We start from the raw sequence: 27209 nt of genomic DNA, 5'->3' as shown, positions 1-27209 counted from the left end.
TAAAGAATAATAGTGTTTTTTAATTCTAAATATAAAATGCATTCCGACAGTTTTACATTCTTACTCATTACTATCCCAGACCTTGACACATTGTTGGTGTCAGTACGCACATACACACAGCTATGGAATTAGTTGAATATATATTAACTTATACTTGATAAGTACTTAATAACTTGATAACCACTGGCAACGTTGACCAGCGATCAGTGGAACACTGACTTGGTAAGAAACAGTCACTTTGAGTGAACCAGTAAATACTCTCTTCATACAAACTATTTTCAATGTTTCATAAACAGTTAAAGAAAGAAAACCTTTTTTTTTGTGCCAGGAGTTGTATATGTATACCATTAGTTACTCTTTGAAAAGCTTAAACATAATGTTGACATCTCTAACACTTGATCATTTTTACAAAACAACTAAATTAATATTATTCCTAATGTTGCACATAGAAACAATAAAATCATTTAGCTTCTTCTAAAATCGATGAATGAACGACATTGTTTCCATTGAGACATGTTTTATTGCTATTGCTGAACCCCTATCTTGATTCTTTCAACAAAAGGAAATGAACAAACCCCAAAACATCAACTACAGAGAAGAGAGGAATATTTGATGAAGATTGAAGGTAGCATTTTGTCACTGATATCAAACAAACTGGTCCATGGGTGAAATAAATGTTGATTGATCTTTGAAAAGAAAAATGCCCAGTCCATGCAAAAACACAACTTTCTTTTACAGTGTTAAAAATGTAAAGCAAAACAACAACTGAACATATATCAGAAAACAAAAACGAATAATAGATTGTTAACAATTGTTGGGCTATGTGCATTTGTAGAATAGCATTCTCTTGTGTATATCATATATTATTTATAGCATATTTTCTTTAGTAGCATAATCCCTCCCCCCCAAAAACAATTCCCATGAAATAGTTACCACATTGCTCAGATCCTAAGACCTTTACTATTTTCTATTTTTTTTTTTAATCTTGGAAGGTATTTGACATTAAAGCAATGTGGCGACTGGGAATTCAACCAGCATGAAAACCATGTTTTCAGAAAATAAACATTTGGGAAAAAAAGAAAGGGGGATTGAGATTAGTGGGACCCCGGGGTCATACCCTGTAACTTAGGCTTCTTATTCAAGTAAGTTGCCCAGTAGACCAGGTTAAAGGTTCCAAAGAGTAACGGGAAGGCTATTCTGGCGATCCTGTCGATCTTGCTGACGCTGTTGAAGGTCTTCTTGGCCTCCGGTGGCTTGGGCTTTGGCTCTTCTTTGGGCTCAGTGGGGGGAGGGGGAGCGCTTTTGGCAATGGTGGCCAAACCAGGATCTCTGGCAATGTTTGGTGCGAAGGCTGTAGCGGTGGCGGCGGTGTAGGCGGTGGTGTTGTTCTTCTTCAGGAGGGACTCCTTCTTCTTCTTTTGCTGCATGAGAGGTAAACAGACAGTTCCTTGGGTTAGCTATTGAGAAACCAACCAACAAAGCACATTGACAAGCTAGCAATTTACATTTCGGGACAACCTTTACAGATAAGTATAACAAAACATGGCAAAACATTGTGTGAGAGTTTGTCTAATACCACTCTCAGTGTTGTTCAGGAGAAGCTGAAGACCACATAGCATAGTAATGTATTGTAGTTCTAACTGCACTGGTGACACAGTGACGACCTGAACACTATGGAGGAACACTAAACTATTCATGTTCTTGTCATGTCCCATGAATCTCATTTTCACTGAGATGAGCAAATGATATAAAACCAACCCTCGATGTTGTGCTCCAACTAACTGCTCTGGTTTTAGGTAGAACACTCCCGATCTTGATGTTTAGAAACAATTTGAGTTATTTTTATCTTAATATGTCACAAAATATGTAATTTATTTTAAAAAACAACAATATATTTTATGGGGGATAAGAGGAAGAACACCTTCTCTGGCACCACACTTTTTCCATCCCAGGCGTAGCCCCTCTTTGTGAAGTAGTTGACTGTAGCAAACTCAATGAGGGCAGAGAAGACAAAGGCATAGCAGACTGCAATGAACCAGTCCATGGCTGTGGCATAGGCCACCTTGGGGAGAGAGTTCCTAGCACTGATACTGAGGGTGGTCATGGTCAGCACAGTCGTCACTCCTGTATGGACAGAGAGGGAGAATGGGTTACATTCTAGAATGGAACAAAGCATGTTCTAGCTTTGTTTGGTTTCACATTGTAGACTAAATACACATATTACATGCACCAATGACACACTCTGTCCAATGTAGCACGTGTGGGCATTTACAACATGGGGATGTTCTGGTCAGAGTAAAACACACTGTTGTTGACATATGTAACACTGCACATCTTGAATCAGTAACAACATAATTGGTCACTGGGTAAAATTGCTTAAATGGATGAAGCATGAGCTACCATTATGTTGGCATCCTGAACATTAAATTTTGATTAGCTGCCGCAAAGCTTGCCAACTTCTCCAAAGCATCCCTGATTCCAACTTCATGCATTACACGAAAAACGAGGCTGCAGCCCCAGAGAAATAGGAATTATCATGTAATGCCGGTGGAGACATCATTTAGGTTTGATAAAAGCACCAGGCTTCTTTTTAAGCCTGCATAATACCTGCGCACGAAAGGTTGGATGAAGTTAAAAACAGAACGAGGGAGGGTGTTAAGCCTACAGGGTTATGTGAGGTCATCATGTCCTATAGTTGGGGTTTGTTAAAGCAGAGGTGAGAGCAGGGCTGTTGGAGAAGAGAAGCAGGTCAGGGGATGTCTGTCGGCGTATTGCTCACCCACACGGACTGCTGCAGATGTTTACACCACAAAACAATAACAGCCCAGTAGAGACTGGTCATGAACTAGCCAGTATACAGAGTCTTCCTCCACCACCCCTGTATTATACTGCAATGGTACTGGCTAAAACAGGTATATAGAGAATGGATAGTGTTAGCCTTGTCAGCAGAATCAGAATCACTTATTCACGAATTACATTTACCCATACCTAGAATTTTACTTTGTGAATAGGTGCTGCCAGCAATAGACAATGTACAGATAGTATACAGACACACAGTCAACATACAGAATATACTGTACAAATACAGTGGACATAAAACATAAAACTCTGGACTATACAGTAAGCTCAACTCCAACATACGCTTCTAAACTACTGTTGTCTCTCCCTACTCCGCTCTGCTTGGATGACTGTGTTGACTGAGACCGAGATGGAGAGATTAGACAAATCAGAGAATCAGCCTGGTGTTTTAGAGATAGGTTAAAACTCAGTGACTCCACTGACCTTGGTCCTGTGACTTGGTTTGACCTTGGTCCTGCGACTTGGTTTGACCTTGGTCCTGCGACTTGGTTTGACCTTGGTCCTGCGACTTGGTTTGACCTTGGTCCTGCGACTTGGTTTGACCGTGGTCCTGTGACTTGGTTTGACCTTGGTCCTGCGACTTGGTTTGACCTTGGTCCTGCGACTTGGTTTGACCTTGGTCCTGTGACTTGGTTTTTAGACAACCTTATTCTAATTAATCGTACTTCTTTTGAATTCCTTTTGTTGATGAGAATAGAAAAGAAAACGTTTTTTCTCACAGTTAAATGCAGAATTATTCTAGACTTCACAAAGATATCACGAACAAAAAATTTGAAAATAATTTTCCATGGTGGTGTGTGAGGCTCTTTGATGTCTATTTAACTCTTCTGACCTTACTACATAAAAATCATCATGTTTCAATCACAAATGAGACAGCACACGCACGCAATCTCAAAGCCACGAAGGCATCTGGCAGTGGAGCGATCTCCTCTGAGCTCTGAATGTTATTGTTTGCCATCAGAATGATGACGTCCCTCATTCCGGCGATGTGATGATGACTCATAGTCCTACATCTCATTCAGGCTCATTCTATTCTGAGTTCATACAGTTACATCAGGCTTACAAAGTGATGCTAATAATACAAATCACGTCAGCAACAAATAATAAATCAATTAAAAATTCAAATGTCCCCAAAATATGCATGTTCACTCCATTCCACTCCATTTGTAGAAGGACCACTAGATTTTGCAGATAGCCTTGTATAAGGCCAAGCTATGATATCATTTCTACTCGACTAGAGTACTATGACAGCGGTGGAATTACTTTGAAAGGTCATACTACTATCAAGATGTCTTTTCACTGCCATAAAAACAGTTTTGATCATAAAGTCGACCTCGGACACTTTCCTTTATTGTACGGTGTCAAATCAGCTTTCTATTACTGTCATCATGTGGGTCCATCATGGGCTTAGAGTGTTTTTGTGTCTGGACAGGGCTTTACAGTAGAAATAGCTAGGTGTTGTGAAAGGCAGCACCGCCAACATGACATTATCCCCTCAGCAGCTCAGTCACCTCAGTCTGATCATCACTGGCTGGATTTCCATGCTAGGAGATTTGCCGGGGGTGATTAGAAGTTGAGGTCTCCTACACGCCACCCTTTTGTTAGGAGCTCAGCTGGAATCCATAGCCTGCAGGAAAACACATCACAACTGCATCTAACCGTGCCTGAAGAAGATTTGCGGGGGGGGTGGTGGTTGGATGGATAAGTGGGTTTGGGGAAGTGGGAGGGGCATGCGACAGCCAGTCATGATGCTGGTTTAAGGCAGCAGCCTCCGTCTTTCGTTTCCCCACCACACTCTTTCCCACTATCATAAATAAAGACAGCAAGCTGTGTTGCCATGGAAACAACTCGCCGGCTCTAACTTTGTTACGTCTTCACAACCCTTCCCCCACCCCCCCAAAAAACAAGTGTTAAAATCCCAAATGATGTGTGGAATGCAAACAAAGTCATGTGTTGGGCATGGTAACATCTACTTATTGAACAGAGAAACACTGTTCGGTATTCAGATTCCTTCTCACCTAAATGAGTACAGCGACTGAATCATTAAATGACTCTATTTGACCAGTTGGACTAATAGACTGCGCGTGGTGGCCCTTACTGTTCCATCTGGAAAGTTCTGTGTGGATTAGTAGTGGTTTCCACTCAATGTAGCTCCGTGTGCAGAATCACTGCCACTTGATTCAGATCAACACATCATCTAACAAGGTCTGCCTCCACACACACAGTAGGTAGCAGGGAAGAACACTTTAGAGATGAAGAGTAATAGTGTGAAAAAGGTACACTGCAAAAATGAAATTAGAAATGTCTGGTGATAAGTGGAAAGGTGGGGCAATGAGACGGTCACACCTTGCTGGCTTAGATAGAAAACACTGTCACAAGGAAATCATGGATGAATCACAACCAATAAATCAAGTATATCAAATGAAATCTAGAATAAACTCATATTTAACTTCTTACCACTCCCAGCAGTTAAGTGGTCCTCTCTATTCACCTATCAGAGAAGCCTGCTGTGTCAACATTAAGGCTACTGCTTTATTCATGGCCTTATCAATAACTTAAACGTATTCTGCACATGTCTAACCATGCCAGTTGTAACGATTCTCTAATTCCTCCTCCTCCTCGGACGAGGAGAGGAGAGAGGGATCTGAAGACCAATGTGCAGCGAGGTATGATGACATAACTGATATTTATTGAATTACGAAACGAACACGAAAACACTTGAAAATTACAAAATAACAAACACGACGTAGACAGACCTGAACATGGAACTTACATACAACATGAAGAACGCACGAACAGGTACACGACTACAAACAAACGCTACAGTCCCGTGTGGCACGAACATACATACAGACACAGGAGACAACCACCCACGACAAACAATGTGAAACAACCTCCCTATGTATGTCTCTCAATCAGAGGAAAACGAAAACACCTGCCTCTGATTGAGAGCCATACAAGGTCAATTAAACCTGACACTTAACATAGAACAAACAACACAGACTGCCCACCCAGCTCACGTCCTGACCCACTAAACACAACAATACAAAAGGAAAACAAGGTCAGGAACGTGACACCAGTGGCACACAGCAACCCAGAAGATGTTGTATAGCGGTGCTCTGGGACTGTTTGAGAGAGTGTTTACTGGGGGGAATGTTGCAAGAAAGACGTGTGCCAGCATCACATCTCCATAGCTGACTGGTCTGCCCACCCCCAGTCACACACACACACACACACACACACACACACACACACACACACACACACACACACACACACACACACACACACACACACACACACACACACACACACACACACACACACACACACACACACACACACGCACACACACACACACACACACACACACACTCTCTCTCATTGTCTCTCTCTCCCTCACTCACTCTCTCTTGCTGTCTCTCTCTCTCACTCTCTCTCACTCTCTCTCAATCACTCACTCTCTCTCACTCTGTCTCTCTCTCTATCTCTCTCACTCTCTCTCTCTCTCTCTCGTTGTCTCTCTCTCTCACTCACTCTCTCTTGCTGTCTCTCTCTCACTCTCTCTCAATCACTCACTCTCTCACTCTGTTTCTGTCTCTCTCTCTCTCTCTCTCTCTCTCTCTCTCTCTCTTTCACTTCCATTGTACCTTAATCAGCAGATACATCAAAAAGCAGCTGGGCACAGCACAGCCAGTACATACACTGTGAATGGCTTTAAGAGCAGGGAAGAAAGACAGCTAATCTTCTGAGCACCGTTGATGTCTAGGACAGCCACAGAGAGAGAATAAAGGACAGGGTATTTGCTCCAAAATGTAATATAATGTAACATATTCATTCCATTTTCCTTTCAGAGCCATATAATCATTACCATATATGTATTTCATTTTATTTCGATGATAAATAAATAAATAGCAAATCGTTTTTCCACTGCAATAATCTGGCTCTGAATTTATCTGCCTTCTTTGATCGTAACAACGACAAATAGATAACCCTACCTAACCCACTGCTGTGTTTTAAATGGCCTATTTATCTAAAAGGGTGTGCGTATGCTGTGTTTTCTCACTCACACGGAACCTATTAACCAGGAGGCAATACATTACAATATCTTATGTTATTTAATATGACTTGATGAGACAAACACTACTACTCGAATTTCACTCATTATTTCTTAATGTCTTGAACAAGTTACATTTGAAGAGTTGATAAGACACGCTTGTTACAAACATCAGTATAAAACAATAGTACAGATACGGTACAGTATAGTACAGTATAGTACAGTATAGTACAGTATAGTACAGTATAGTACAATATAGTACCGATACAAGCGTGTACAGCTGATTATTGGAATCTTAAATTCAACTGTCTCAACTGAAAAACAATCAATAAGAATAGCAACCATAAACTAGCTGTTTGTCAATAGCCTAGAGCTGATTAAAGCACCGGTGCGTCAATCTAAGTTACAGAACAAAACCATCCCCATCAAAATCTTTCACTTTGAGATAGAGATACAGTGCCTTGCAAAAGTATTCACCCCCTTGGCATTTTTCCTATTTTGTTGCATTACAACCTGTAATTTAAATGGATTATTTATTTGGATTTCATGTAATGGACATACACAAAATAGTCCAAATTGGTGAAGTGAAATTTAAAAAATAACTTGATTAAAATCATTTAAAAAAAAAGAATATGAAAAATGGTGTGTGCATATGTATTCACCCCCTTTGCTATGAAACCTCTAAATAAGATCTGGTGCAACCAATTACCTCCAGAAGTCACATAATTAGTGAAATAAAGTCCACCTGTGTGCAATCTAAGTGTCACATGATCTCAGTATATATACACCTGTTCTGAAAGGCCCCAGAGTCAGCAACACCACTAAGCAATGAGCACCACCAAGCAAGCAGCACAATGAAGACTAAGGAGCTCTCCAAACAGGTCAGGGACAAAGTTGTGGAGAAGTACAGATCAGGGTTGGGTTATAAAAAAATATCAGAAACTTTGAACATCTCACGGAGCACCAATAAATCCATTATTAAAAAATGGAAAGAATAATGGTACCACAACAAACCTGCCAAGAGAGGGCCGCCCACCAAAACTCACGGACCAGGCAAGGAGGGCATTAATCAGAGAGGCAACAAAGAAACCAAAGATAACCCTGAAGGAGCTGCAAAGCTCCACAGCGGAGATTGGAGTATCTGTCCATAGAACCAATTTAAGCCATACACTCCACAGAGCTGGGCTTCACAGAAGTGTGGCCAGAATAAAGCCATTGCTTAAAGAAAAAAGTAATCAAACACGTTTGGTGTTCTCCAAAAGGCATGTGGGAGACTCCCCAAACATATGGAAGAAGGTACTCTGCTCAGATGAGACTAAAATTGAGCTTTTTGGACATCAAGGAAAACACTATGTCTGGCACTAACCCAACCCCTCTCATCACCCCGCGAACACCATCCCCACAGTGAAGCATGGTGGTGGCAGCATCATGCTGTGGGGATGATTTTCATCGTCAGGGACTGGGAAACTGGTCAGAATTGAAGGAATGATGGATGGCGCTAAATACAGGGTAATTCTTGAGGGAAACCTGTTTCAGTCTTACACAGATTTGAGACTGGGATGGAGGTTCACCTTCCAGCAGGACAATGACCCTAAGCATACTGCTAAAGCAACACTCAAGTGGTTTAAGGGGAAACATTTAAATGTCTTGGAATGGCCTAGTCAAAGCCCAGACCTCAATCCAATTGAGAATCTGTGTTATGACTTAAAGATTGCTATACACCAGTGGAACCCATCCAACTTGAAGGAGGTGGAGCAGCTTTGCCTTGAAGAATGGGCAAAAATCCCAGTGGCTGGATGTGCCAAGCTTATAGAGACATACCCCAAGAGACTTGCAGCTGTAAGTGCTGCAAAAGGTGGCTCTAATAAGTATTGACTTTGGGGGGGTGAATAGTTATGCACACTCAAGTATTCCATTTTTTTTGTCTAATTTCTTCTTTGTTTCACAAGAAAAAATGTTTTGCATTTTCAAAGTGGTAGGCATGTTGTGTATATTAAATTATACAACCCCCCTGAAAAATCTATTTTAATTCCAGGTTGTAAGGAAACAAAATAGGAAAAATGCCAAGGGGGTGAATACTTTCGCCAGCCACTGTATTGCGTCTCAATCCACCGCATCTGGCAGTGTAGCACTTCCGCATCTGCGGTGAAAGGTGTCAGAGTTAGAGTGGTGTTTGTCAGACCGTGTCACCGTCTCATCACGAACATGATGGTGTTCTCTGGGACTCGTCTGAAGGTAACCAGTTCCGGTTTAAAAAACGAATGGAAGTATGAAGGTAGTTTTGTTCCTACCCTAAAAATAGAGGTTCAATATGTGTAAAAAAAAAGATACATGTATATATTTCCTACGACACTTCAAAACCTTGCTTCTTATGATTCATTGTTTTACTGTCCTTTTTGTCATTTACTGTCCTTTTTGTCATTTACTGTCATTTTTGTCACTTTTATGGGCTTTAGTAGTAAAGGCCCAAATCAATATTTTATCAAATATATATATATATATTTTTTAATATACCTAAAGGGATCCTACAATTCTAAATCAAATAGCTAAATGATCCGTAGTATAACCATCTGAAAACAATTCCATATGTCAGTTTATGCATCGAGGTCAACCTCATTCCCCTACTCCTCTCTCTGCCATGTGATGAACAGAACCAGGTAGCCAACAGCACCACAGGAGCCCTGCAGCAAACATAGTACAGTCTAGGACTGGTGCTGAAAAACCCTCTTCCTTACACTCACATAAAGGCTGTATTATGGAGCTCGGAAAGCTCTTTTAATAAATACTAGGCCAAGGGAGACGCTGTCATGGGCGATGCGCAGAGAGAGGAGAAGGTAAAACAAGGACAACCCAGCTAGACAGTGCTCTGCTCTGCTAAGGAGAAGCATGCTTCAGACTGACCAACAAGAGTCTTCCTTTTGGACGCTGTTGCGTACGAGCTGACACACACACAGCACTCTCTCTCACACACACACGTACATCCACAGTCACAGCCACACTCAGCCAGCATAGAAGTTGAAATTCCACTGTGAACAGACAGTAACCCTCAGCCAGAATAGAAGTTGAAATTCCACTGTGAACAGACAGTAACCCTCAGCCAGAATAGAAGTTGAAATTCCACTGTGAACAGACAGTAACAAGATAATTCTACCAATCTGGTTTATTATACTGACTTTAGAAAACCAACCAATGTGAGTGTCAGTGATACTTTTCCTTCGCTTCGACACAAACTCATTAATTGATGGGCGACAGACTTACTCTATCAAAATTGAGATATAGTGTAGTAATTGAATCCAGAGCTACATGTGAAGGGACGTAGTAAGGCAAAGTGACGAGGATCATTCTGTTCCCATCACACTCTCAATGAAAGTGAAGGTCTGCTGTGGTTAGTTACCACTGAGTGTATGTCAACTGGTTTACGTTTGGCATGAAGTAGTAGGAACTCACCGAACACAGTCCTGGCTGGGACGGACTCTCTGTTGAGCCAGAAGGACACCTGGGACAGGATCACCGTCATGATGCAGGGCAGGTACGTCTGGATGACAAAATAACCGATCTTCCTCTTCAGGTGGAAGTGTGTCGTCATGACAACATACTCTCCTGTTTTTCGGGAAGGTGGGACGGAGGGAAACAGAGAGTTGAAAAGCATGAGAAGGGTCTGTGTCATCTGAGTTGTAGAGCCACTTCATAGAGCTCTAGTGCTCCTGTGAATCCTAAATATTTGATCTGATATCCTCCAGAAATGTGTGAGAGAGCAGCTCTGTCTGCGTCAACGCACCCCCCCTTCCAAAACAGAAATAAAAGCCAATTAGAAAAAAAATATATGGAAAATAATACATCCAATCAGTCTATGTAGTGTGCTGGTTTTGTGCACTCCATAATCTTCAGCTGTCGTGTAAGACTATTAAACCATACCGAAGAGGAAGTCTGTCTATGTGTGCTGTGTAGAGGTTAGTCATGTTACAGACATGGAGTAGTTTTATTGCCAGACATTTATTACTATTGTTTAGGCCTCATTTATCAACTAATTCAATAATGTGGCATGGAGTTAGTTGATAAAAACCCAATTCATCAATGCATTTAGAGCAATAACATATTGAATGCTCTGCGACAGCATTGGGAATGACTTAGGTCAGTGTTCCCCAACTGGCGGTCAGCGAGCCAGGTCTGGCCCGCGGGTGGATTTATATGAAATATGTTGCCAAGTATTCCCACGCAGAGAGAAACGGGATTGTATACAAATGTTTGCAAGGTTTGAAATGATTATGTTTTAGTCAAATATTAGATTTGTTTGGGCTTCTTGCAGTCAACTTGCATACAAATTATTTGTAATCATGTTTCCGGCCCCCGACCATCGGCTCAAGAAACAATTGGCCAGTGTCTGAATTGAGTTGATGATCCCTGACTTAGATAGTAATACATTGGCTCTTTATGTTTGACAGAGATTTAAACAAAGGAATCATTCAATGGTCATGCAACATTAATTACATTGGTTTTGGTAAATCAATGGTTCCTCATAATTCCACTCAAATCTACCTTTCTGCCTGCAGTTAAATGTACTGTAAAGGGGAAACTGATTTTACTTTGTCAATACCTTTGCCAGTATCAATGTACCAAAAAGAAGGGAAAGGATGTGATGCTCACAAGGGAAATGACAAATCTGGGACATGTTCTCAGAGTAAGCCTACAAACACAGAGCAGTGGAAGTGAGAGAACAGAGAGGGAAGTTTAGTGTAGGTACCCACCACATGACCAAAAGTATGTGGACATCTGCTTGTCGAACATCTCATTCCAAAATCATGGGCATTAATATGGAGTTGGTCGCTCACTTGCTGCTATAATAGCCACCACTCTTCTGGGAAGGCTTTCAACTAGATGTTGGAGCATTGATGCGAGGACTTGCTTCCGTTCAGCTATAAGAGCATTAGTGAGGTCCGGCACTGATGTTGGGAAATTAGGCCTGGCTCGCAGTCAGTGTTCCAATTTATCCCAAAGGTGTTCGATGGGGTTGACGTCAGAGCTCTGTGCAGGCCAGTCAAGTTCTTCCACAACGATCTCGTCAAACCCTTTCTGTATGGACCTTGCTTTGTCTCTCTCTGCCTCTGTCTCTCTCTCTGTCCCACTTGCTCTCTCTCCCTCCCTCCAATGTCTGTGAGCTTTACACCACTCCAGCCGACAGCATCGCGCATGGTGATCTTAGGCTTGTGTGGGGCTACTCGGACATGGAAATCCATATTATGAAGCTCCCAACGAACAGTTCTTGTGCTGATGTAACGGATGTGAAATGGCTATCTAGTTAGCGGTGGTGCGCGCTAATAGCCTTTCAATCGGTGACGTCACTTGCTCTGAGACCTTGAAGTAGTGGTTCCCCTTGCTCTGCAAGGGCTGCGGCTTTTGTGGAGCGATGGGTAACGATGCTTCGTGGGTGACTGTTGTTGATGTGTGCAGAGGGTCCCTGGTTCGCGCCCGGGTCGAGGGGACGGACTAAAGTTATACTGTTACACTGACGTTGCTTCCAGAGGCAGTTTGGAACTCGGTAGTGAGTGTTGCAACCGAGGACAGACTATTTTTACGCGCTACAGGCTTCAGCACTCGACGGTCCCGTTCTTTGAGCTTTTGTGGCCTACTACTTCACGGCTGAGCCGTTGTTGCTCCTAGATATTTTCATTTCATAAAAACAGCACTTACAGTTGACTGGGGCAGCTCTAGCAGGGCAGTAATTTGACGAACTGACTTGTTGAAAAGGTGACATCCTATGACAGTGCAACATTGAAAGTCACTGAGCTCTTCAGTAAGGCCACTCTACTGCCAATGTTTGTCTATGGAGATTGCATGGCGGTGTGCTCGATTTTATACACCTGTCAGAAATGGGTGTGGCTGAAATAGCCGAATCCACAAATTTGAAAGGTTGTCCACATACTTATGTACATATAGTGTATTTTACAAGGGAAACAGACCTGTGCTGGACTGGACAACCCCAGAGTCCACACTTTGCCCCATCAGATCATACTGGTTGAGCCGAGAGCCATCTTCAGCCACCACAACAGACTGGGCTGCCCCTCTCGTCCACACGTACACAACCTCAGCCCTGGTGTAAGCATCTGTCAGGAAGAAGAGAGAGCAGTGGTGTGTATTCATGGATGCCAAGGAGAGGCAGGCTTCCCCCCAAAAAATACCAAGAAATAAACATTAAATAATTAATATTTTGTTTGTGTTTAATAATTTTCCTTCAATTCGCAAGTGGCTGAATGTATCTCACCGGAGAAAAGCATCTGAGTGAAACAGCGCCCCTCTGTCTCTCTGTGTGTAGGCCATCTATTTGATGCTGTCTGGTCAAAAAGAGTATGACATTGTTGCCGCCCGTAGCATTGAATGCAAAATACAAAATAATAGCCAATCAGAGTTGCGCTCAACTGTGAATGGCCCTGGCGCACCAAAAAAAAGCCAGTTGGGATTTGGGATCACTCCAATTACATCACATCGAGAGCAATACATCATTGACAGAAACAACTCGTTGTGTTGTTGTCCTCCGGTGGCTAGCCAGAAATCTAAAATTGTCCCTTTCCTAAATTAGCCATGCATGGAGATAGGGATTTGGACTTGTGGTTTTACTTAATTCTTCGTACTGGCCAAAGATTAGAACGACTATTCTGATCCAACCATTAATTCATACATTGTTCCCTGGTCTGAGAGAATGGAAGTTCAATATGTAGCTAGATGTAGAAGGCTAATGTTAACTAGCTAACGTTGCCCATGTAAGGAAGTTAGGCGAGCAAGAATTTTAGCCAGGTAGCCTAGGACAACAAAAACTAAAAGTGTGTACAATATGACAAAGTCATAGACCATAGGGGGAGTCAACATGGATTTTCTACTTGCACAAACGCACGCACACACACACACACACACACACACACACACACACACACACACACACACACACACACACACACACACACACACACACACACACACACACACACACACACACACACACACACACACACACACACACACACACACACACACACACACACACACACACAGAATTCAGAACCATGGACATCCACAACATTTTTTAGGTTTCCGTTGATTAGACAAAATTGTTTTTGGTGTCTTTTAGTTGTCACTATATTAGACTAATCATAGGTGATTTGATGATGATGAAATGTTGAAGTTAAAATGGTTCTGGAATGGTGGAGGCAGATCCTATTTTCTTTGCGACTTGCGGTAACTCTGCGGTACCACCCTGCATACCACTGCTGGCTTGCTTCTGAAGCTAAGCAGGGTTGGTCCTGGTCAGTCCCTGGATGGGAGACCAGGTGCTGCTGGAAGTGGTGTTGGAGGGCCAGTAGGAGGCACTCTTTCCTCTGGTCTAAACAAAGATCCCAATGCCCCAGGGCAGTGATTGGGGACACTGCTCTGTGTAGGGTGCCGTCTTTCGGATGGGACGTTAAACGGGTGTCCTGACTCTCTGAGGTCATTAAAGATCCCATGGCACTTATCGTAAGAGTAAGAGTAGGGGTGTTAACCCCGGTGTCCTGGCTAAATTCCCAATCTGGCCCTCAACCATCACGGTCACCTAATAATCCCCAGTTTACAATTGGCTCATTCATCCCCCTCCTCTCCCCTGTAACTATTCCCCAGGTCGTTGCTGCAAATGAGAACGTGTTCTCAGTCAACTTACCTGGTAAAATAACGGTAAAATAAAAAAATAAAAAATAAACTCTCTGTGGTCTAAATCAATAGTTGTTTAGTAGTCAGAAAATGTGGGGAACATTAACTTATCATGCTGTAAGTCATTTAACTGTTTGTTACATGCAATATGCTTTGTGGACTCCACCAGACAGATGTTGCTCTCCGGTTTTGTGATGAAACAAAGGTGTGGTTGAATTATTCTGCCACTGTGTGTTCTTACTGTCTCTGCCTTAGGCCTATATATCACAGTGGCAAGGCATATGAACGAACAGGTTGTAGACAAAACGACGCAATTATCACAACACATAGGTTGTAATATGGCTTTTTTTTCTGGCTTCCCAGAATTTTACCCACGCACCGCTACTGAGAGAGAGGGAAAGAGAAACAAACAACATCTCAATCTGACTGACCTTTAAACAACCAAGTCAGATTTCTTCCCACCTGGTGACCCAGGCAACACGTAAAGTGTTGCTTCAGCACGGTTGAGGATTTGTTCTGCAGAGGAGCCTCATCACTAAAATATTTAGCGAGCCAGTTTAAAGTTGAGAGTTGGTCTTTATTCAAGGTGTGTTATACTCATTATCGTTGGGCTTCTCTCTCTCTCTCTCTCTCTCTCTCTCTCTCTCTCTCTCTCTCTCTCTCTCTCTCTCTCTCTCTCTCTCTCTCTCTCTCTCTCTCTCTCTCTCTCTCTCTCTCTCTCTCTCTCTCTCTCTCTCTCTCTCTCTCTCTCTCTCTCTCTCTCTCTCTCTCTCTCTCTCTCTCAATTCAAAGGGGCTTTATTTGCATGAGAAACGTCTGTTTACATTGCCAAAGGTAGTGAAATAAACAAAAGTGAGAAGAAAAACATCAACAAAAAACGATTTCTCTCTCTCGACTTCTCGAGGATAATTTGGGGTCAGAAGACCTGGCAGCAATGACCAGCTGGCACAATGGAACTGGAAGTATGACAGGGAGTACTGCCTCCGATAAACAGAGGTCTACAGTATGCTGGCGGGTCTTGGTGGGGCCTGGCGGGCCTGGGAGGCCAGGTCCTGCCTGAGAACAGCTGTTACGCCACTGTCAACTCCTATCAGGTACGAGTACTGGGTTTCCTGTTGGAAGGGAAAGACAAAGAGAGCGGGGGGAAACAGCGAATCACTCACAGCTGCCGAACTTCAGTGGGCAAGCATGGGCATCCATGGGGAAGTCCTCCAGGTGCATGGGACACTCTGCCCTTACGGTCAGTCTGGAGGGAGGGAGGGAAAGAGAGAGAGCGATAGGCAGAGAGAGACAGAGAAAGAGAGAGAGAGCAAGAGAGAGACACACACAGAGAGAGAAAGATAGAAAGAGCGAGCGAGCGAGCGAGAGAGAGAGAGAGAGAGAGAGAGAGAGAGAGAGAGAGAGAGAGAGAGAGAGAGAGAGAGAGAGAGAGAGAGAGAGAGAGAGAGAGAGAGAGAGAGAGAGAGAGAGAGGGAGAGGGAGAGAGAGAGGGAGAGGGAGAGGGAGAGGGAGAGGGAGAGAGAGAAAGAGAGAGAGAGAGAGAGACAGAGAGATAGAGAGAGAGAGTCAGAGAGAGAGAGATAGAGATGAGATACAACAAAAGCCTTTTGTAAATCTAATTGAAGGAATGGAGGGACACTGCTGACGCAGCCTGTTCCTGACAGCACAGTGAAAAGGGGAATGTCAAACGAACCATGACATGTCACCCATTCGTCATCTCTACGACATAAATATTAACTCACACCGTGTCCTTATCTGCTAATAAACATGTAAAATAATGTTTTATGGCCACCCTCTGTGACCCACACGTTAGCTCCATTTTGTGGGCCATGGAAATTCACATCTGGAACCATAATTTATGATGATTCAGCTCAAATGAAAACTCCCAGCGAGCCTCCACTCTACCACTCTAGTCTACACTACTCGCTCCACTCACTATGGTTCTTGGTGCTCTCCACTGCCACTCCTTTTTAAGGATAAATAATTTGCTGGATACCAACAGTATTTTCTAGAGCATAAATTACAAAAACATTATAATGTACTGGAATCACGATCATCGTGGGACTGATATGATGCTTATTATCTGTAGAGACAACCACGTTCTGCTTCCCAGTGAGGATTTCCACTTTCAGTGTTAAAAATACCTCTTCCTAAATCTAATATGAAGAAAGCAGACTATATCCCAGTTGGGAAAATGGTTTCTCTCACCTCATAGTATAGAGCAGAGTTCCCTCCTCTGTGATTCGTAGGAGTTTGTTGGGCATAGTCATGTTGTGTGCCACAGACTTCTTGCCATTGTGAAAGAATGTGTCAGGGGTCCAGATTTTACTGGCCATCAGGTTGTTCAAACGGAGAACCGCCATTGGCCCTTTAAATTTTAGCCGCTCGTCCTTCCAGCTTTGACGGAAGAACACATCAATGGTGTATTCCTGTAAGAGAGAATGCAAGATCAGCACCTGGAAGAGGTAGGTTGTCCTGCCCTAATCGTCCTATATCTGCCAGACATGTTACAGACCACATGCTGCTGAGTAATGCACACGCCCACTTTTCACCACTTTGCTTCTCTCTCACGTCACTCAGGCTTCCATGTAGCAGCAACGGCCTATTTGTCCTGCTGGTGACTGTCTTGTCTTGTCAAGGAGAAGGCTTCAACAAAGGTAGATCTATCTAACTGGTGGAGTGGCTTCCGTCTCAGTCTTCCAGCTTGTCCTCATGAATGTGTCCTCCATAAACATGAGGAAGAAGCACAGTGCTCTAGATTTTAGCGCACCAAAAAATACAAACACTGGCATGATATATCACTCTAACATGCACTAATCACTATGGCTAAGCATGTCATTGTTTCAGAATGCCTGACAGAGTTAGCTAGCCAGTGAAATTAAAAGGTGCTTCTCAGTTTTCTCCCGACCGTGAGGTAATTAGTTTGAACGGTAACAGAGCAGTGAGTTAATTAGTGTGAACGGTAACAGATCAGTGAGGTAATTCGTTTGAACGGTAACAGATCCGTGAGGTAATTAGTGTGAACGGTAACAGATCCGTGAGGTAATTAGTGTGAACGGTAACAGAGCTGCAAGGTAATGGAAGTGGACTGGGAAAGGGAAGTGGTAGCTACTGTAGCTGTTTCTTCTGACCAGACCATTCCGTTACCTACTGTACAGTAGCGCAGGCCCATATGTTAGAGCATGAACAGTAATAAACTCATATTACATCAAATACAAACGGTTCAAGTGCATAAATATTGAACCTTCATCAAGATCAGAGGCAGAAAGAGAGAGTGAGAGAGATATTCACGCAGAGAGAGAAAGAGAGAGAGAGAGAGAGATACAGAGAGATAAAGAGAGAGAGAGAGACAGACAGAGAGAGACATACAGAGAGAGACATACAGAGATAGAGAGAGAGAGAGAGACAGAGACAGAGAGAGAGACAGGCAGAGAGAGAGACAGAGAGATACAGAGAGAGAGAGAGAGAGAGAGAGAGAGAGAGAGAGAGAGAGAGAGAGAGAGAGAGAGAGAGAGAGAGAGAGAGAGAGAGAGAGAGACAGAGAGACAGAGAGACAGAGAGAGACACATACAGAGAGAGAGAGAGACAGAGAGAGAGACAGACAGAGAGAGAGACAGAGAGAGAAAAAGAGAGATACAGAGAGCGAGAGAGACAGAGAGAGAGATCCAGAGAGACAGAGAGTTTCACATATGTCACAGGACGTGTTATTTCTCTGTACTTTACACGGATTCAGATTGATAATAGTTTTATATTATTGCTACGATTCATCTACAGTGGTTAAAGAAGACGTCTCAACCTAGAAATCATTAACAAATCAATCTCACATTAGCCACTGCCATTCAATAAAGAGGACCTATTCAATATTCTACATTATTTTTCAAATGGGAGGTACGCTCACTTTTGCTAAATGAAATTACTTTTGTCTAATTTGAGGAAGACTAGCCTAATCATTCCTCTGTCAGTTATCTCAGTGTGATTATGATATCCATCCAATCACATTATCCAGTCATGATAGACATAGGAAGGGTAATGTCTCTAGCCATGACAACAGCATCTGCTCTCTGTGTTAGCATCCCAAATGGAACCCTATTTCCTATATAGTGCACTTCTTTTGACCAGGACCAAGAGGGTGCCATTAAAATTAGTCAAAAGTAGTGCACTAAGTAGGGAATAGGGTTCCATTTGGAACACGGACCAGGGCTTTGCAATCTAGTCCCAAGCACCTGCTAATACACTGTACATCATGGCCATGTCTAAAGACCAAGGCTATACAAGATCCAAAGTCCTTATACCTACATCAATACCAAGCCTCTCCGCTTGGGTCATGCCATGCAATACAAATTGACATACACGTGTACTTTCATTTAAGACTACAAGCGGCATTTATCTAGGAAATGACTGAGCCAATTGGTCTAATAACATTTCCTTGCTTGTGACATTTCATTTATGTCGAAAAACTAATGGGGGGCTGATCAAATCAATAAACACTTTACCTTTGGAACCACATGAAAATGGGTTAAGGGGAGAACAAGGACACAGAACTGGTGACATTTCAGAGAGGGGAATAACAGAGAGGAAAGACAGGCATACCATGTCATGGTCCGAGACGGGCCCAATACTCGTCACGAAAATGTCAGTCTTGACTTCAGTTACACGCTCTGTTGAACCAAGAAATTAGGAGAGTGAGTGGCGATCAGGGCTCCTCATTAGCTCTAACTAGCTCGTAATCCTGGGGAGCATTTCTAGCCCATTGATCGTTTCATTCCCCAATTCTCACAGAGCCCCCTTCCAAAATGACACCTTACAATCCCGATTTTCACGTCAATAACCATTTCTGAGTTCTCCGTTTCAGTGGCAGTACCTTTACTGACTCAATCTCTTCATGAATTTTCAAATCTCTTGGCTGAGATCAAATTCCACCTGGTCTTTATGTGGCTGATGTATTTACAGTAACTTTGTCTGCTGTATAGAGTTATGTTTCTTGAAGTGAATAACGGAAACATGATTTACATCAGGAATGGTGTCAATCATAATGTTTAATTTCTCTCCATTTGCCACTGAAAATGTACTATTCCCCTGCCTGTTTGACCTTCCACTCAGTCAATTCCATCAGAATCCCCTTCACGTTCCAGTAGGCCTACATATCTCTCCAAAACTCTGTCAAGCTGAGTCGAATATAAATCAGTATACGCAATAACTGTCTGGCACACAGTGCACTTCCATGAAAAGTGACAAAACTACCCAAGGTCTCAATGAGAATATCCTACATACACTATTCCTCAAAAGAACAAGGGGAGTTATTTACCGGGGAGCTTTCATTTCAGTTTGCTTTCATTTTCAAAAGATACTAGTTCTTGATATCATGCTTCTAAGGAAACAAGCTAACAGTAAATCACCCTCCTGTAGATTCCTCTGATACGAGTGCAAAGGCAGAGAAAACAAGATATGAGCATACTTGTGACGATACGCAAACACATTGCAGATGTATTTTTCATGAAGCAGGACAAAGGACTCCAGTCTGTAGTCAATACGCATGACTGTAAGTCACTTTGGATAAAACCGTCTGCTAAATGGCGTATATATTATATTATATAATAGTATTTTATATTATATTACTTTAAATTATGTTTTGATGTGCTCTGGACTGCTATCCTCCAAGTAATGGTATTGGCAAACCATCAATATTAAACCAACAGAGTGCTGCAACCTGGTGCCAACAATTCCAAATAACACAACAAATGATTCAGAAAATGACTAGCTGGAAAATACTTGACAGCATCATGCAATAAACATGTTATTGACTAAATCCAAGACACTCATCACCACCCATCTATCTCCAATCACCTCTATTTCCCTAAACTTCAGAATGATGAGTTGGTGAGAAACCATTGTACAGTACTGTACCTCCCAACCCTGGTCTGAGACGATTGTCGTAGCCATCTAGAAGACTGTCTAGGATCCGGGTGAACACTGTCGTGTTGTCTTTCTGCTCGTCCGTCTGGCCATTCTGTCCAGAGCTGACGAAAAGGAAGAGCAATTTTGGAAAGTGAATTCGGTGAATCGATGCAGGAGTGTTGGAGCAAAATCCCAGCTGAGCAACTTCTCTTGATCCTTTAAAATCTACTTCCTCTGATGATACAGAAATGTAATAAAGCCATATGAATGTGAGAAATAGGTTTATTTTATCCACAGGGCATGAAATTGTACACACACAGGACTCATAATGAAATATTTATACCTTAATGTGGTCTTTTAACAGCAAAGGACTCATTGAGTGTGCTCTTTGAGCAACATGAAACAAAATAGTTAATTCAATCTCAGAACACCCACAATCAGTAATTGTGTGAGTGGAGTAAACATCGCCACTCATTAATATCTCAACACAATAATCAACAGCAATACAGATTTCAATATGTTGCAAAATGTGTATTTTAACAAATGGAAGTATAGGTGGAGAGGGAAATAGTCCGCTTGGGAAGGGGGGGGGATATTTTCTCTCTTTCAAAAATAATCACAGGAAAGCCTTTCTCATAAATAATCACAGGAAAGCCTTTCTCATAAATAATAGTTTTCCTCTGAGCAATCATGTTCCCTTTTTACAACCAATCGCGGACCACACTGGTTTGATTGCATGCTAAATAAACAGTCCCCAGTGTTTGAAACAATCTCTGCTCAGAACGCAGCTTCAAGGAGAAGGGGAGGTCATCAAGATAAGTTAGCATGGACTTGCAAAGGGAAGGGAAGGGGGGAATCTGAAATGGCAAGTAGCAGGAGGATAGAACAGAACAGCCGAGAGAACATGCATGCAGGCGGCCGCAAATGAGAGAGAGAGAGAGATAGAGAGTGAGAGAGAAGGTGGGGGCGGGGGGTTTAAATGTGAGCAGGTAAACGATTCTTCTAAATAAGGACATGCTGCTCACATCACTGCAGGAATGATATAGTTAATATGGCATCAGCACACCTCTCATTCCCACATAGGCTATTTGTTAAAAAATGCAGCTTCCTGACAAAAATACTTTTAGGAAATATAAATAAGACAAATAATGAGACAAGCAATTGGAACAAGCGTCTGATATCAAACAATTCCACAGTTATGAATCTCTATTTTGTGTGAAACTTTAAGAAATGGCTAAATCTTCCATGCCATAGCTCAAGAGTCTAGGCCACCAAAACAAAGATCTGAGGAACTGCCTGCAGGGTCATGTGAGGCTGAAAAACTTTCATCTGAATAACACACACACACACATGTATTTTCTGCTTGCTGATACAATGAGTGAACACAACATGCCGAAGGTTTTCGATTGTCCCCAGATACAGTAGATTAGTTCATTATATCCTCCTCACAAAAAACACAACAGGAAACGTGCAAGGATGCCTCTTTTTTTAATTTCACCTTTATTTATCAAATAAAAACAAAAGATTTTTTTACAATGACGGCTTGGCCAGTGACGACTGGGAAGTGCGGTGCAATTATTATTTTTAAAAATTAAACATTGAAATCACAGGACAGTACAGACATCATAACGCAGAAGGACAGGGACATTATGACAAACACAAACATCAATACAGAACACTTACAGCAGCAGGAGAGCTGATATCACAACACAGCTGAACAGAAACACATGGCAACAACATAACATTTAGTAAAAACAGTAAGCCAAGCCGAGAGGTAAACGAAAAAACAGAGCACACGCAGCACATCATGCTATGCTCACTCTGTCACACTAACACAGACTTACACTTACATACACGCCTCGGCGTTCTTTCAAGTGAGGAATAATTCAAATGCACTTGACATAGAATATATTTGGGAATGGGAGGTGGGGACAGAGGATGGGAGAGGCAGAAGGAGAGAAAGAAGGGGGGGGGGGGATAAGCAGATAAGCAGAGAGCAATGGACTGGATGTTTATGAGCTGCTGGGGTCACTTCCTCATAAAACATCATACACCACCCCCATCTACAGGTCCTCTGAACAGCAACAGTACTGCTCACTGCTGCATGCCTTTTATTTCACCTTTATTTAAGTAGGAAAGTTAAATAAATGCCTCCCTCCCTCCCTCCCTGCCTCGCTCCCTGCCTCCCTCCTTGCCTGCCTACCTCCCTCGCCTGCCTGCCTACCTCCCCCTGCCTCCCTCCCTCCTTCCCTCCCTCCCTGCCTACCTCCCTACCTCTCTGCTTCCCTCCCTACCTGCCTCCCTGCCTATTCCCTTAAAATATCACAACACCAATATCAACGTGTGCTCCTGATTATTGCGTTTGTTCAAAAACCCTCCATGGTTTGTTTTTGAGTTCTAGAGGTCAATACAGTAAATCACAAGGCAGTAATTACACTGCAGTTTATGGTGACAGTTGTAAGGTGGAGTAATCAGGGAAGGTGTTTATTGGTTAAATGGGCCATCCTTGAAGCAGTGCGGTTAAGATACATTAAACTGTCTGTTGATTAATATGGAAAATGTCACAGCTCACGGAAAATAAATCCGTAAATGGCAATTTCATTAGACTGATTAGATGTGGATGCAGCTCGGACAGCTCTACTGAATTATTTAGGCTAGCAGAATAGAAAAAAACCAAACTTCATTCATTTAATAGTCAAGCATCTTCATGCTATGTGATTCCACATGATCATATGCACACAAAGTTATCTAAGTATATGCGGCTTCATTTGCAAATAGTGAATCCTTGATATTTGCATATGTTTGGTTCAATGTCAAACTTCTCAATGTTAATCCTAAAGACTGGATTAGCATTGAGGTGTAAATGCAAATGTCTGTCATTTCAATGGTGGGATTAATAGTGTGGTAATCACATGTCAAAACCTACCATCTCTCATCCCATCTCACTGTGGTACTGAGTGGGTGGTCCGAGCACAGACGCCATCTGTATTCCCAAGTGGGACTTTTTTTGTTGGACTAACCTCTACTTCAACTATGTCACTTGAAACACATACATCCTTTGAATAAACGACAGAATGTCTGAGACATGCACTTCTCTACTCTGGTTGAACATTCGGTGTTATCCTATGTGGTTGCTTAGCATATGGAAACTGTAACACAGTATTTGCTATTTTGGGCAGATCGGCCCCAGCTCCTCTTATTATCGCAATTACAGTGTGGAGTCTTGAAGTGATGCCCTAATTACTGCCATCACAGAGTCATGCACAACATAAAATATGATCAGTTGGCAAAACATGATCATTACAATCATACCTTCTTCTCCAGGATAATCAGGTGTTTGCTCTCAGACTGCCAGTGAGGGATGGATTCCAACATGACATGATTGCAGATCACAAAATATATTCTAATTCCACACTGTTGGGGACTTAAGAGACTAGCATATTGTCTCCGTAACTAGACCCTAGAACAGAACACAGTGATTCTCTTTTCTGGGCCAAATCTAGCTTGACAGTGAATATTTTGTTTGTGTGGTCGAAGCCCACCTTACCTTTTCCCACAAAGCACGTTGGCCACCAGCAAACAGGCCCACACACATAGCAGTATGGCCGTTCCTATCCGTCCACCCATGGTTGGAGAGTGGTTTGTCACTGAAGAAGGAAGACAACAACTACACATCAGAAAATAAAACAAAAAATAAAATACCACATCTGAAAAAAAGCAGTACCATTGACAAGACTGGCTCAAGAGACAATCAAACACGACACAAATGAAGAGGTGAGTGATTCTGAAACCAAGAGGTTTCAGAATCATAAGAGACAGGCAAGGTTCTAAGACCAGCCTTTCCCAAGAACAATGTTGTATCTTTCAGTTCATATTAGTATCCAGCTTTTGTACACACAAAAAAAACGACTTACATTAAGATGTGGTGATGGGTCGAACCTCAAAACACTAAATATTTCACAAAACAGCCTATACAGGCTATCTTGAACTGAACTTTAACGGAACTGCATCCGTAAACTCATATGTCACAAATCAAACCAAGCGTTCTCGTCACAAGTCAGATGTCTGTTGACACATAAACACACAGACGTTAAAGCCATCAGATATTATTTAGTGTTTTCAGTTTACTATATATTACACTTTATATAATTACCTGAAAAGAAGGATAGCGAGAGCGCGTCTGAATGAATGTGATACACTGGCGGCGATGTATTGGTTTCTTTAAAAAAGAGCTACATTCCATGAAGAATCGATTTCGGATGATCCGTGGACATACATTACATTACGCATGCATATTGCATAAAGAATCAAACATGTTACCGGTTACATAGTCTTGTATGTCATTTGTTTTCATAGCACTTGTATAGCCTACTTAGTTTATTCATAGCCTGCAATTAAAAGGCGTCTGAAACCGCATATTAAACCAAATCCTCTTAGATTCACGCATTTTCACCTTCGTCCGAAATCATAATGTCATCCCACTTTCAGAGGATGTAAGTGGTAAGATAATGTTATTGCGTTATGAAAATACAATTGTTGGCCAGATGCCCGTTTAACTGAACCATAAAAATATATATATATATATATAAAACGATGTTTCCCACGGCAGCAGCAATTAATTACCCACGCAAAGGTATTGTAATCAATAGCTACACCATTATCAAACAAACGACTACAATAACCTGTAAATTAAAGATACATACTGTAGAAGATACGGCGCCTAATTTCTCCAAACTGAACTGGAATATACCGCAAACGAAGCGTATTAAACGATGTGCAATGTTCTGTTAAAATGTCGTTAGTTGACAAGGATTTGATAAACCAGGGATAATGCAGCTTAATGGGGGGAAAAATCACATACACCACACTTTCTATATTATTCCGTGAAATGTGTCCCCAGTATAAACATCTTGAGTTCAGGGAGATATTGGCATTTCTCAATGCTCACCTTAAACCTTAGTGTGTGGCGAGTAATTAAGCAACTGTATAATGCTACAATCGGAGCGCTGTCCAGGGATGAAACAACTTGGACAAAACCATGTCATACCACAGCAGATGCCAGAAAATCGTCTTCATTTTCAATAGCTAACTCCACATCCTCCACTCCCCGACCGTTGCAACTCATATACCATCTATTTGAACTGGATTCTGCCTCTGTTAGGCTGAACACAACTCACTGCCGTTCGAACTGCAAGTCAAATTCCCCGACTCCCTTCTGCACCGAAAAAGACAAGCAAAATGAAAATTCACTTACAGCGATATGCCAGAGATGTTCGAGGCTGTCGTATTTTCAAACTTTTACGGATATCTTTTCTACACGGATTCGATGAGAACAGTCCTCCAAGATCTCAGATCTGACGAAATTTAGCTTGAGTCTCGAGAAGCGGCAGCTGACGATGCTGAGTATGCGCAGGTCTCGCGCACTGTTCAATGGTGTGGGGAGTGAAACTCTTCTCAGTCCCCAACAAATTGACAATCTAACTACAAAATCTACTCTAAATACGGAGACTGCAGCCAAATAAAGCTTTACTTTACCAGGACAATGGTAACATATCACTGTGTAAACCGGATGTGAAATAGGCTGTGACTTCAAGCCAGGGCGATTTTATTTTAGAATGGAAGGTGGTACCAATGTCTCATCTAAAGACCAATCCGCCCATTGTTTATATTCAGCACAATGTAACTTCCACTGCTGTAGACTTAATCTTTTTTTCAGTGGCTGCAAAATCAAATCCTCTTACATTTTCAACCAGCTCCCTTGTCCCCCGCTCCCCTTTTCTTCCTGATTGATGTTTGATGTTTTCCGATAAAAACGGCGTTTTACATTTATAGAATTGGTTATATCAACTAACACGAGATTTCGCTCTGACCAAAACGAAGACCCCCAACCGATTATTAAATTATTATCTCATATCAATGAAGAAACAATGCAAATAAAAATAACACATTCATACACACGAAGACATTCTTCCCAATGTTAAGAAATGCATATTCCCTCACCCGATATATTTGATGAGACAAGCCTCACTGGAAATTAACTTTAGTCACTCACTGTACCCCAAAAGCCCAGGATTCGCATCGAGATAACAAGACCGCCTGTTTACTGTCAAATATTATGCCGCTATCGCCTGCACTCCACGACTGAGCAGACAGAGCTGTGCTGTGCTTCTGCAAAATCTGCCTGATGATACCGAGCGTATATTTTTGTAGTCATCTGCGTATTTCAAGTTAAACTACAAACCAGAAGACATTTTAATCATGATGAGATATGTAATAATGGAACATTTATGTAGCCGGTTTATTGACCTCAAAGCAAAATACACACTGATATTTTGGTTTGTTTGAATACGTTTACAACGCGCTATGATGACATCGAGACTACTCGTCCTTCATGTACAAATCATAACTCATCAATGAGATATTGGCATTGGGTTTTATTTACCAGACTACGGAGACTGTGATTCCTCTCGTTTGAAATGGAACCGGACGTATGTGTTGCTTTATATGTGGTTATGTGCATGTATGAGTTATGGGTATTCAGTAATGTTTCTGTCGCCCCCGTCTCTGTCGCTCTCGCTCTCTGTCTCTCAGTCTCTCTTGTGCTTTACACAGATAGTGAGGTTGCCTAGTCTACATGCATCGACCTTAGTTTGATGCTGCAAGTGCATAACTCGTTATTCAAAACTAAACGCAGAATTCTGACCAGACTTAAAGTTATTGTAAC

The 27209-nt window shown here is 42.1% G+C and overlaps 1 protein-coding gene across 6 annotated transcripts; it reads right to left on the bottom strand.

The window, feature by feature from the left end:
• Positions 1-26947, bottom strand: LOC139537771 (gamma-aminobutyric acid receptor subunit alpha-1-like). Of its 6 annotated transcripts, none has more exons than XM_071339530.1 (10): positions 26928-26947; positions 24033-24132; positions 20495-20607; positions 19181-19248; positions 16799-17019; positions 15754-15836; positions 12874-13017; positions 10364-10516; positions 1922-2124; positions 1-1421 (listed from the first exon to the last, which is right to left on the bottom strand). In XM_071339530.1, exons 2-10 carry the CDS (start codon positions 24110-24112, stop codon positions 1095-1097), a joined length of 1392 nt encoding a protein of 463 aa, XP_071195631.1. In that variant the 5' UTR covers positions 24113-24132; positions 26928-26947; the 3' UTR covers positions 1-1094. The 6 variants fall into 6 exon arrangements, with proteins under 6 accessions (XP_071195631.1, XP_071195630.1, XP_071195629.1 ...); XM_071339529.1 differs by lacking the exon at positions 26928-26947 and adding an exon at positions 26486-26662; XM_071339528.1 differs by lacking the exon at positions 26928-26947 and adding an exon at positions 25740-26093.
• Positions 26948-27209: the final 262 nt, after the last annotated feature.

Source organism: Salvelinus alpinus, chromosome 13, assembly GCF_045679555.1.
Source record: "Salvelinus alpinus chromosome 13, SLU_Salpinus.1, whole genome shotgun sequence".
Lineage (NCBI taxonomy): Eukaryota > Metazoa > Chordata > Actinopteri > Salmoniformes > Salmonidae > Salvelinus > Salvelinus alpinus.
This window is presented reverse-complemented; position numbering and strand designations above follow the sequence as displayed.